At 39.0% G+C, this 13,197-nt stretch overlaps 1 protein-coding gene across 1 annotated transcript in view; it reads left to right on the top strand.

Annotated features, from left to right (window-relative positions):
• Positions 1–816: 816 nt before the first annotated feature.
• The window catches only part of bcan (brevican), a 31,471-nt gene continuing 19,090 nt past the window's right edge, over positions 817–13,197 (top strand). Inside the window, exons 1-5 of the mRNA XM_047361047.1 lie at positions 817–1,003; positions 10,219–10,301; positions 10,874–11,266; positions 12,434–12,608; positions 12,996–13,123. Of these exons, the coding sequence (XP_047217003.1) occupies positions 999–1,003; positions 10,219–10,301; positions 10,874–11,266; positions 12,434–12,608; positions 12,996–13,123 (784 nt within the window). The 5' untranslated portion in view covers positions 817–998. The remainder of the gene's footprint in view (positions 1,004–10,218; positions 10,302–10,873; positions 11,267–12,433; positions 12,609–12,995; positions 13,124–13,197) is intronic.

The raw sequence follows: 13,197 nt of genomic DNA, 5'->3' as shown, positions 1-13,197 counted from the left end.
TTAAGGAATTTACCGCCTGCTGGGTCAAATTACTGAGAGCCAGAGTTTTTAGATACCGCTTTATTATTTATTGTATTCTTATCCATACCATGCACATAGAGGTCATGACCCAGCGGTAGCTCTGCAGGTAATTCAACCTTTATTAACCACTGCCAAGCTATGAGGAATCTGTCAAATCTGCACATTTTTAATTGACCTTAACATGCAGTACATACAGTGATCACAGAGTGGACCGCTGCTGTCAGGATCAGCGTATGCAGGAAATGTTCCCACCAGGAAAAATAAATCTGTGAAGTGGGGATTTTTAAATTGAGAAATGAAATCAAAGCACTTCTGAAAATGCAAGAAGACTAATCCCTGTCAAACTGCTTGGCTGTTATTTTGACAGAATCAGCTGTCGTTAAAAGGAAAAATGGGATTGTTTGAATTTCACCTCAGAATCAGGCTGGTTTCACTCAGTATGCTTTCTAAAACAAGGCTGCGGAGGAAAACAAATCAGCCAGAGGACAAATATGGAAAACTGTATTTATCTTTACATCATAATTTTGTAGAAGCAGTTTCCATCTATCACCAACATCAATCCAGTCAAAGTGAAAAGGGCCTGCGCTGCCCCCTAGTGGCCTGAAGAGTGAGCGAGTGCAACAGCAACATTAAATTGAGTAGTTCAGTCTAATTGCGTTAACCTTTAATGGCCTTTCGCTTCGCTTGAACTATCGCGGAAAGTGTACAAGTGATAAATACGGTTCGTTGTTTCAAATGTTTAAGCATAAGCTGTGGGGGGGGGGGGCAAATGGGTTCATCTGGGGGGTCCTGAGACTTTAACTGCTCCCATCCACGTTTCTTCCTTCCTCTCCTTTCCTCATCTTGGCGGAGGACCGCCTCGGCTTTTCAGCACTGCTGGAGATCCTGAAGCAGACAATAAGGGCTGCACCTGCCTGAAGGTTCCTTACAGAGGACTGTTCATCCACCTACAGGAAACAGAGTTCAGACTCCAGAAAATGAAGTAAGGCATTTCAATTCTATGCATTTAATAGAGTAAATAATTACCGTGATCGTTTTCGGTTCCTTTTCGTACTTTAGCTTTAATTGAAACGAATGTTGCATTCTCTTTGCATTGTTCTGTGAAAATTAGATACTGTTTAGGACATTTTATTGAACACCATGACTTATTGTAAGATGTCATCCGCTGGAGTATATTTGCTTGTTTTGAGATGTTTACCTATAGCCTGGAAATAGGCTAAAGCACAGGTGCATCCTAATAAATTGGAATATCATGGAAAAGTTCATTTATTTCACTGGCTTATTTTAGTTCAGATGATGAAACTCATATATAATCTTGATAATGATTTATACTTTTCTGTTACTTTTTGATGATTATGGATTACAACTATTAAAAACCTAAATATAGTTTTTTAGAAAATTGGAATACTATATAAGTCCAATAAAAAAAAAAAAAAAGTTCAATACAGAAATGTTGTTAGGCTGCACAATCATAGCTGACGTTACTGTTGCCACAAAAGGTCATTGCTCAGAGTGATCCATCCAGGCATAATGGAAAGTTGAGTGGAAGGACAATGTGTGGCAAAAAAAAGGTTCACAAGTCACAGGAATTGCCACAGCCTTGTGAAGCAAAACCCATTTAAAGGTATGGGGGAGGCTCAAAAGATGTGGACTGCAGCAGGAGTTGGTGCTTGAAGAGCCTGTACAAGGCTCAAACTGTCTCATTTCTTGTGCTAGACCACTCCTGAACCAGAGACCGCATCGGAAATGTCTTACCTGGGCTAAGGGGAAAAAGGACTTGACTGATGCTCAATGGTCCAACGTCCTATTTTCAGATGAAAGTAAATTTTACATTTCATTTATAATTTAAGGTCCCAGAATCTGCAGGAAGAGTGGAGAGGCACAGAATCCAAGCTGCTTCAGTCCAGTGTGAATTTTCCAAAGTCAGTTTCTATCTGGAGTGCCATGTTATCTGTTGGTGTTGGTCCATTGTGTTTTAACAAGTCCAAAGTCATTGCAGCTGTACACCAGGACATGTTAGAGCATTTTATCCTTTCTTATGCTGACAAACATTTTGGAGATGCTGATTTCATTTTCCAGCAGGATTTGGTACCGGCTTACACCGCGAAAGGTACCAGTTCATACTTTAATGACCTTAGCATGACTCTGCTGGGTCGACCATCAAACTAGCCTGATCTAAATCCCACAGAAAATCTATGGATTGTTGTCAAGAGGAAGATGAATGGCACCAGACCCAAAAATGCAGACGAGCTGAAGGCCACTACTAAAGTAACCTGGGCTTCCTCAGCAGACTGATCACCTCTATGCGATGCTGCACTGATGCAACAATTCATACAAATGGAGGCCCAGCCAAGTGTTGAGTACAAATACTATACAGTACCTGGTAACACTTTTTAATGGTTACATCTCTCTGTATTAAACATCTTTTTTTTTATTGGGTTTATATAAAATTCTGATTTCCTGACAAACTGAATTTTCAGTAGCTGTAAGCCTTAATCATACAAAATATATCAATCTGTGTAAAATGAATCAATATGCCATAAGACATTTATTTATTTAATTTTTTTATTTGATTACATTCTAATCTGTTAAGATATGCCTGTACACCTATTCGTTTGTCCAAAGAAATAATCACCAAAATGTAACTTTATTTATTTAGAATTAAAAGAAAAGTTCTACTTACTTACTATTAGCAGAGTATGACGTATAAAAGACATGATAAGATTGTCATACCTGCTATATTACCTGGTCTAGTCCATTGTTTTCTGTCTCCCTGCACCCCAAGCCCACACCTGTTCTGTGTTTCCCCTAATTGTCTTGTCGCGTTTCTCATTGGTTCCCCCTGTTTTTGTTTTTAAGCCCGTTTGTTCCCGTTGTTCCCCGCTGGTTCCTTGTGTTACGTGTATGTGCGATCTCGTGTATTGGCCACCCTGTCTGTGTCCTGCCATGGAAAACAAAGACTCGTCTTACCTTCAAACCTGGAGCTTCAGGTGTTCTTCCCCGCATATTGGTCCATCAAAAACCCACTTTATGACAAAGATAAAAAATCTTTATTGTTATTCCACAGGTACTTTACAGCTAGATTTAAAAATACTACATATTACTATTCATGACATTTATTTAACCAGGCAAAGCCTCATTTAAATGGAATTTCTTTTTCCCCAAGAGGGACCTGGAATAATTAGGTGAATTCTTTACATGATAAGATTAATCATGTCTGAATGAATTGCAGTCACAGAACATTTTCCTTACTGTAACTGCTTTTTATTTCAAGCAATAATACACGGTTATACTCTAAAAGTTGCTGGACAACAGGATTCTGTATTTAAAGACCTTGTTATTGTGTTTGCTGCATGGTTCTGCAACTCCAGGATTTGCCATTGCTGTTGTTTTCTGTATCTGAGTCATCGACCTTTAATAATCATAACTTGATCGTCTTGTTGAACTCAAATCGGGATGCTTCTGAAACCAACAACTAGAGCTTTGTGATCGTAGTTTTTTTTTAGAGCTTTAACATTTTTCTTGCTGCACTCCAATTCAGCCGCTACCAGCTAATAAGAGCTGGCTGCTGCTTAAGGCTGACTGGTGAGCTGTTCCAAATCATTCTTGTGAACTTAACATCTCTCTCAGCACTCAGTCATGCTGTACGGAGCCTCTTTTCTTTCTTGCTGTTACCTCTATTCTCTTTGAGGTCTCGCTTGCTTCCAGCCCTCCCCGGCTGCTTCTTGCTTCCTGTCAGATTGTGTCCGTCAGGGAGGGTGTTCAGGTTGCCCCTGGAGATGGGCTTCCTTTGAGGTGGTGTGATGTTGGACTGGTAGGCCGGAGGGGAGAGGAGCTGCAGAGGGGCAGAACAGTGTAACAGCGGTGGTCCTTGCCATGAGAAAACACAGGGGACCAGGGGAGGTCAGGTTGGACCAAAAGAGGCTCATCAAGTGGTCTTGCATCCATTTTAAAATCTGAATGACAGTGATGTTGAAAGCAGCATTTGTTGCTTTGGTTATGTGGGTGAAATACATCCAGTGTCAGTGAGTTCATTTGCATTTAGTGGTTTAGATTTCTGTTCTATCCAATCCAATCCAGCTTTATTTATAAAGCACTTTAAATTGTCACACGGACCAAAGTGCTATACAGAAAACATGAGGCATTAAAATTACAAAAAGCCAATTACACAGATACAAAAACATAAAATAATAAAACTCTTTAGATACTAAAAACAATACATGAAATATCCAAAAGCATAAAATACTGTAGAATGAAATATGAAATATTAAGAAGAAAAACACAAAATACTCATTTCATGTTCTTTAACTACTGTAAATACTCAGAAGTCATAAACGCTATCTATTTATAATCAGTTCATCATTGCTTATTTTGCAAAAGTAGGAAAATTCTGATGAAAAGCTCAACCAATAGTTTTATATCTGCATATTAATCAGATAACAGACAAGTTATTTTAGGCACAAGGTTCACAAAATTAGCAGCAGTTGAAGTAACTATATCTGCAAAAAATGAGAAGGAACTAGTTCATATAAAGAACACTCTTGATACTTTACCTCCTCAGGTTCCAAGGAAGTTACCTGTCAAGCTTAGAGAAGATTGAACAACCATTTTTTTATTCACAAACACTCATACACAGATTCTGGATGTAACACAGCAGTGCAAATTTTGCTCTGAACTTACACTGACAGTACAGCATGTTTGGCTACGGTCATGATTTAATCCTTAAATGTAGTTTATGCAAACTGATTGCTCCTAACTGTATGAACATGAAGTTGTTAAATTCAAACAGGGAAAATAGATGTGTGCCACATTACAGATTTTTTATTAATGTGAAGATTTTGAAGCTTTTAAATTTTTTTTTACCACTTTGCCTCACTGCAATTTCAATTCAATTCAATTCAAAAATACTTTATTAATCCCAAAGGGAAATTAAATGTTGTTATAGCTCATATTATGAAGGTAATTTCTTAATCTCTTTAATTCTTTTAATCATAATTTTATGTCTTCCAGAAAACGGTTCACAATTTTAAATATAAAATAATGTTAACATTTTGGTTAGGTCTGCATGATAATAGGAATTAACATAATAGTGAGATTGCTGTTAAATATTTCAGCTGTGATATCAGGTCAATAAATCCACATTTCCTCAGCCAGCATGCTGACTGTCTGAAGTGTGAATTTATGACAGTTGGATTATAAAAGTGAATAAATATCTTTTGCCTTATTTACATTGCACACCCTGATGCTTCAATGACTATGCATTTTCACTAGAATGTGCAGGACCAATGGGGGTCCTGCTTTATATTGACTAGTGTTGTTTTTCTCTTGGAAGAACCTCTGAGGTTTTCTTCCAGAACCATCTTGTATTAATCCCATATATTTTCTCATCAACTCTGAGCAGCCTCTTTGTCCCTTGGACAAAAGCATCCCGACAGCATGATTCTGCCACCACCAGTTTTCACAAGAGTTAAAAGTTTTTATTAGGCCATTGGTTGCATTGGATTGTATTTAGGGGAATGATTGCAAAGGGGGATAAATACAGCTGCGTGCCAAACTTTTTAAAGTTTTAGTAGTAAAGAGATTTTGGAAAAATACAATTTTGCAATTGCAGTGTTTCCATTAAATAAGAAATGCAATTAAAATCACACGTTAATACCTTTGTTCACACGATAACATCATCCTCCTACTACTTCCTGTCATTCTCTTTGTCTTTTTCGCCAGTAGGAACATCCGGTTGTTAATCCCGTGACTCGTGTGATGTGAAAAAAGTGTTTTCATTGCAGTTTTGACCAAAACGTCACCTCATTCTGGTGCAAAAACTTTTTATCGAAAAAAGGAAGTTTTTTTTCGAAATTGACTTGTTTCCATTAACCAAATTTATTTTCCATTATAATTAATTGAAAGTGGATCTGACTTGGCTTTGTTTAATCAAACTAATACTTTCTAAGTCAAATATCACTCTTTAGGCAAATCACCATACAGTATGCTTTAAATAATAATAAGACGGATCAATCAGAAACATTCAGATTATTGTGTAGTGGATTTTTTTGTCATTGAGGGCTGGGAAATCACCTAAATCACTAAAATCTAAAATATCCCCAGCTTTGCACTAAACTATTTGCTGGAGCACCAGCATCTTTAACTGGTTAAAGTGTCAAATTGGCAATGCCTTTCACAAAGCTGGTGCAGTCCTTTAAGAATGTAGCTCGCCCCTTCCTTTCCCTCTGCCTCCTTTGCAGCCTCAAATGACCTTGTCTTGCTGACTGAGTAGTCAAACATCCTCTCTTGGCCTTAACCCTGTTTACCTGAAGGTGAAGTCATTGACTATTCAACCACTTTGTGATGCCTGGCTTTGTCTTTGAGAGGTTGCCTGGGACGCATCTTTTGCTGGAGAAAACCAACTCTCTTTGTCTCCCTCCCCCAACTGTCTGTCTATCTGACCTCCAAGCTTTATGGAAATGTGGTGATGGTAAATGGACTCAGTCTGTGACGTTGTACCCAAAATAAAAAAATACTGATATTTGCCCAATTTTTGGATTTACTCTTTCAGTTCATTTGTCTTTTTTTATTTTTGCTGTGTTTGGTGTTCATATCATACATAGTCAGCAATTACTGACAATCCAGAGATTCTTTGCAGAGAGAGTAAATATAACCTGTCTTTGACAGGATCATAGTTTCTAAATTGTTTTAGACAGACTCTGATGGTGTTATTTGATGGCTGTAATTTTAGATTTTTTTACATGCGGAGTCCAGTGTTACATAGAAAAGGCCATTTCTTTTTTCATTTGTTTTTTTAACCCTCACCACGGAGGGTTTAATGCTATTTTAAAATGTCAATTTCTCGGGCTGTTAGTCAGGTCTTTTAGATAAGGTTTTATTTTCTGATTGAATAATAATTTATTAATTTAGTCTCAAATACAGTTAAGCCAGAAATTATTTATATCCCTGGCAGATTAGGTTTAATGCAATCTTTTAATTTTACCCGCATGTTTTTTCTGACTGGGAGTAATATTAACGTTTTAGAGTGGCCCAGCCAGGGTCATGGCTTGAGTGATAGATCATTTTTGGATAGAGGTAAAGATTTGGGTTTTTCAGACTGATAGACCTTTGTGTTTTATCTTGTGAGAGATGCCTCCCTCATTTTGGGTCAGAAACAAACTTTTGAATGAAAATCATTGTAAATCTGAATTTATGGGATCAGGAATAATTTCGAGCTCAACAGTATTTCTAAGGTAAAGACAAATGACTTAACTGTGATAAAATGCTAATAAGTCCTCTTATGCCAAAACTGTTTCTCAGGTACGTTGATCTTTGCTTCATCAAAAGCTTCTCAAACGACAATTGCAGTGAAACAAATTTCTAAACCTTGTAGGTTGTAAATGAACAATTTGATGATGTTCTTTTTTCCAATTTGGATTGGAATACATAATTAAATCACATTGTTCATACAATCGTGCAGTGGCAACATTTATTTCTGGATGGAAAGACGGACGGACGGACGGATTATAGATTTTTAATTGAGGGCTGTTTCACATTTTGTAAAAAGCACACGCTGCTAATGTTCTCTGTTTCTTTTACCTATTTATAACATCTGTATATGAATATTAGGCAGTCAGCAGCTCTTTTCAGGTATTTATTTTCAGCTCCTAGCTCCCATGTGGCTTCTCAGTCTTCAAAGCTTTCTTTTTACAATGACAAAGCTAAGTCTAGGCATTAGAAAACCTTTGAGTGATTATGTATTAATCCTGTTTTGATTAGATATTTGCCTTACAAAAGAACCCACGTAACAACTTTAATTCCCTTCATCGCTGCATGTTTAAAGCTCCTCTCAGTCTGACGGAAATGCTGCCTTGCAGAACTCTAAAGTCTGATGCATTGTCTCCAAACACTCACAGATAGGTAGATTTCTTCTTTGTTTTCAAATGGCATCTTTAAACTGCTTGTATAAGAGTACCTGCTTGAACCTTTTTGCATTTATTTGGCTTCATGCTGCAGCATATAGATATGATTTTAATTGAATCCCTGACTGGGATATAAACAGATTGTTCTTATGATTCTCTGAAATAAGATTTGTTTTCACATGCACACGAGAAATCAGCGCATTAAACTGTACATATAGCAGTTAATCTTTAAATGTACTCTACAGTTAAGATTCTTCTTGCCCTGTATGGGATAAAAATAAAAATAAAAGCCTTATATTATCTTCTAGGTCAGAAGTAGTGTTGCATAATTTGTTAATTATTTGAATATATTTTAAGAAGCAAAAAAAAAAGAAAAACAAAAAAAACTTTCTTAAGGATAGCTGCCCTCCAGCTTTTTTTGCTGTAAATGAATTAACAATGGTGGCTGAGTTTCTATCCGACTTTCCTGGAAGTTTTTAGGACATCAGGATTCAACTCACACTCTGCAGCGCCTGAAATCTGACTCACTGCAGCAAGACAGCTCCAAGAACACACAGGCAGTCCTTTGCCTTGTCTCTGTCCGGATGGCTGTTTCAGCAAACACACACACGTTTTCCCATGGGGCTTCTTCAGACACGATGAATTCCCTCACCCCACCAACTGAATGATTTCACGGGCCAAACTTATTAAACGCCGAATTGCGACTTTTTCTTAAGCCTGTTATAATACCAGCCTAATATCTTAAAAAGCAGGACAACATTCACTCATTAGCTTTATTTATGTACAAGTATCCAACATCACATTTTCCAGCAACTAAAACTGTAAATTAATGTGATGTTATTAGTACATTAAATCTGAGGTCAGTTAATGAGTCATGGGAGGGGATATCTGGGTTTCCCTCCTGAACCCATTACATCCATGACCCAAGTTCTGATAAGTGGAGGAAATTATCAAGTTAGATGAATGTTTGTGTTTTAAACCTGCTGGAAAACATAGAATGGAACAGGTTACCCCACTCAAATAGCAAAGCGCATATAGTCAGAACCAGAATTAAAATGGAGCCACATGTTAAAAGAAAAGTGCTCCATGAAATGCAGAAGACAATTTAGCTTAAGTAGATCAACCTCAAAGTCTCTGGGGAACAGCTCCAGTTCTGGCTTTGTAGTTGCACAGCATGAAGGGTGGAGGGAAAACATTCTGCGTTCTAGGCGGATTCATATCAGTAATCCATTAAAGATGAGCAATTTGAAAAGAGCAAAAACAGGAGAAGTGTGCAAGGTGGCAAGTTTTGCCTTCATGGTTCACTTTCAGGTTTGATTGAATAATAATAAATTATAATTTTTTTAAGTTTCTAGATGAGTGAAACATCATTTGTCAAAAAACAGTCATATTGAGTTTAAAGGATTTGACCCACATGCAGAAAGCAATTCAGTACACGGTATTGTTCGGTAAAGTGTTTATTTACAACTGGGTGAATAATGCAGGGAACTGGAACCAGGATGCAAACTGTAGAAATAAACAAGAAGGTAAGCAGGGATAACTCTGGGGCTGAACTCATGAAAATAATAAATCTGTCTTACAAAGAATGGTGGAGGGATCCGCCAGAGGGGGAGTGGAGAAACCAAGTGGTTGTTTGCCGGTGAGACTGAAGTTGGTGGATATGGTAAGCCAGGAGAGTTTGTAATCCATGAGGTGCGATGGAAGGAGGAGGGTGAACAGGGTTCGCAGATGGAGGTCCGAGGTACGCATCAGGAGGGTGCCAGCCGGCGTGATCCAACGAAGTCATGAGAGACTTGAGTCATTGTTCATGGAACTGGATTGCTTCCTTCCAGAAGACGGTTTATCCAGGCAGGATTCAATGCAAGGCAAAATCAGGTTCAGGAAACCTGCAGGATACAAAGATAAAGTTACTTGGTGTACAAGGCAAGGTCAAAGGCAAAGGTAACGTTGCTGAGTAGTACCACTAAGGACAACACTCTGGCAGTGAGTTGCTGCCAGCCTCCTCCTTAAATAGTCCTCTGCAGAATAATCAGGGGAATAGCGAACACCTGTCACCTCTCCTCCAGATTCAACGCCATCTATCGGCTGATCACAGTAAAAGCACCAACAGATACACAAAGCACAGATCAGGACACAGTCAGAGGGAAAGAGTCAACAAAATGTCAAATTGAAATACAATTTGTTTAAATGCAGCCGTAATATTTATTAAGAGGCCTTGTTTAGACTCTGTTGCTGAGAATTATGTGTGATTTTCTCATAAAAAAAACTGTTTCCTGTTTCTGCTTTTGTTTTGCAGTCTGGATATGTCTCCACACATGCTGCTGTTGACGCTCAGTCTCCTCATCCTGCCGTCTTCCTCGACTCCCCACCACGAGTCAGGTACGCCCTTCTTCCCCATCCCTATCAGCTTAATTTCTTCCATCTTCCACCAACACCTGCCGTATTATTAAACCCTAGTGACCTCTGGCATTTTGGAACCGCAGGGGGTTTTTGGTGACGTGTGAACTGTGAAGGTTGTCTTTAAGCTTGGCCGAATGGGAAATTTAGTTTTAAAGAGCTAACTGTTGCTAATTTGCTTGCAGAGTCTTGCTGTAACCTCTTAAAGATTTTTTAGTTTTGATGTTTTAAGTTATGTTGATAGATCACAGGCAGCAGTTTATAAAAATCCTGTGTGCACCTGGTTAGTAAGTGTGTTGTTGGCGAACTGTTTGCCTTTCAAAGACGTTCTTACTGTCTTGCATATTTGCCTGATTGCACTGTTAAGTTTTGTAGTAAAGGTAACACCAAAGAGTGTTGCTATAGCATAATGTAGATATAAAGTTTTTATACTTTCTCAATTCCTTCGATAAATATACTTAAACCTGGACTCAGAATGGTCTGACTTTTAGTATGTATATATATTGCATAATATCACCCAATATGACTTTAATTGATCCCTTTCCACTCCTCAGATGATTCCAAGCTTCTCCAGGTGACCATCCCTACCACTCCGCCAGTGACTGCCGTGCTGGGGGGTTCCCTGACTTTGCCCTGCCTGGTGTCGCTGGCCCACCCGCCGCCGTCCCCTTCAACTAACGGGCGCCGGGCTGTGTTGTCTGAGCCCCGGGTCAAATGGAGCATCCTCAGTGAAGGTCATGAGACGGAGATCGTGGTGGCCCGCGGCGACAGGGTTAGAGTCAGCGAGGCCTACAAAGACAGAGCCTCACTGCTGAACTATGCCTACTCTCCTGCAGACCTCACCCTGCGGCTAGAGAGCCTGAGGCAGAACGACACCGGCTTCTATCGCTGCGAGGTGCAGCAGGGGCTGGAGGATGCTGAGGATGTGGTCCAAATCAAGGTCAAGGGTGAGACACAGGGAGAATACTTATTTATCATTTGTTTTCAAATGATCAGACACAAATGAATTAGAGAAAAAAACATTATTTCACTGTTTAATAGTGACAAATTTTGGAAGTTTAATGAGGTTGTTAAATGTGTTGTAGAGTTAATTTAGTCCTGTTTTAAACAGATTCTTTAACTTAACAAATACATTTAAAAATAAATAGGATCACATCACCCTGAATTAACTTTCCCGTTGTGAAACATGGTGGTGGCAGCAGCAGCATGTGTGAGGGTGATTTACTTCAGGAAACACAGGGAAACTGGTCAGAGTTGATAGAAAGATGGACTCAGCTAAATACAAATCGATCCTACAAGAGGCTGCAAAAGACATGGGTCAGAGGTTAACCTTCAAGCAGAACAACTACACTAAACATACAGCAAGAGCTGTAGTCTAAGCATATCCACACGTTAGACTGGCCCAGTCAAAGTCCAGACCCAAATAGAACTTAGAATCTCTGGCAAAATTTGAAAATTGATTGTCACAGACTTTAGCAGTAAAATATTATATTACAGAGTTTAAGCTGTTTTACAAAAGAAAATATCAAAAATGTCAATGTCTAGATGTACAAAGATGGTAAGAGACTCACCCCCAAAGAACTGCAGAGATTAGTATTTACAAAATATTGACTCACGAGGGTTGAAAAGAAATGCACAATACACTTTAATAATTTTAATCTGTAAAACAAAAATGAAAACTACGTGTGATTTTCCTTCCACTTCACCATAATTCATTATTTTGTGTTGGTCTCTCCTATAAAATCTAAACTGACATTCAAACATTCAGGGGACATTGTTAAAAATCGTGACACAGGAGCAGAAATGTTTTTGTGATGCTTTCTGTCACAAAAATGAACTTGTAAAATAACATTTATTCAGGAACTGTTATCAACTGAAACCAAAATACTTTAAAAGTGGTTCAGTTTCTTTTCTTTCTTTCAACAATTGTTCTTATTCCAGCACTTTGCAAGTGAAACATTAGTCCCTTAACTGTTATTGATAAAAGTATTAAACCTCCAAACGTCCCAGTTTGAGCGAGGCTCTTGTGAAAATATGTCTGTATGATTTGCAGGATGATGACAGAACAAACAAGGATCCCTGACCTAACAAACCTCTCACTCTGTGTTTGTCAGGCGTGGTGTTTCATTATCGTGATGCATCCAGCCGGTACGCCTTTACCTTTGAGCGTGCCGTAGAGGCCTGTACGGAGATTGGGGCAGAAATTGCTTCCCCAGAGCAGCTCCTCGCAGCCTATCAAAGCGGATACGAGCAGTGTGATGCAGGATGGCTCTCCGACCAATCTGTGAGGTCAGGACCTGAGATGAAGTGGTCCTTCTGGGTTTGCAAATTCTGTGTTTTGAGTGATAAATCCCTGCAAAGTTTTAATGAATTTCCCGCAGCGCTGTATGAGCTGCAACCTTGAACTGACATCACGATGAGAGCAGCATATGATGCATCCAGCATACTCTCGTAGATAGGGGTCAAAGTGCCCCACTTACCTATCCTCCATTTGACATGCTCTTTGCACGTACACATCAGGAAACAATGATCATCCGAGAGCTGAGGGGCTCTTTCTAGACCTCTAACCAAACACTTCTGGGCTCTTAATTGTGTTGACAAGCACCCAAACAAGCATTGTCATTACAGATGAAGAGGCAGCTGGAGCTTTAATGATGTGTGACTTTCTGCCAACAGATATCCCATTCAGATGCCAAGGGAAGGCTGCTTTGGAGACATGGATGGCATGCCTGGAGTAAGGAACTACGGACTGTTGGAGCATGATGATCTCTATGACGTCTACTGCTATGTGGAGAATATTCAGGGTAAGACTTGAGGTTCTGTAAACTTGGTTTTAGGAGTAGGTTCCTTACTTGGGTAGAAAGATGTCATATTGCAG

This window comes from Girardinichthys multiradiatus, chromosome 3 (genome assembly GCF_021462225.1).
Source record: "Girardinichthys multiradiatus isolate DD_20200921_A chromosome 3, DD_fGirMul_XY1, whole genome shotgun sequence".
In the NCBI taxonomy this organism is placed as follows: domain Eukaryota; kingdom Metazoa; phylum Chordata; class Actinopteri; order Cyprinodontiformes; family Goodeidae; genus Girardinichthys; species Girardinichthys multiradiatus.
Note: the sequence above shows the minus strand (reverse complement) of the source record. Positions and strands in the feature narration are given on the sequence as shown.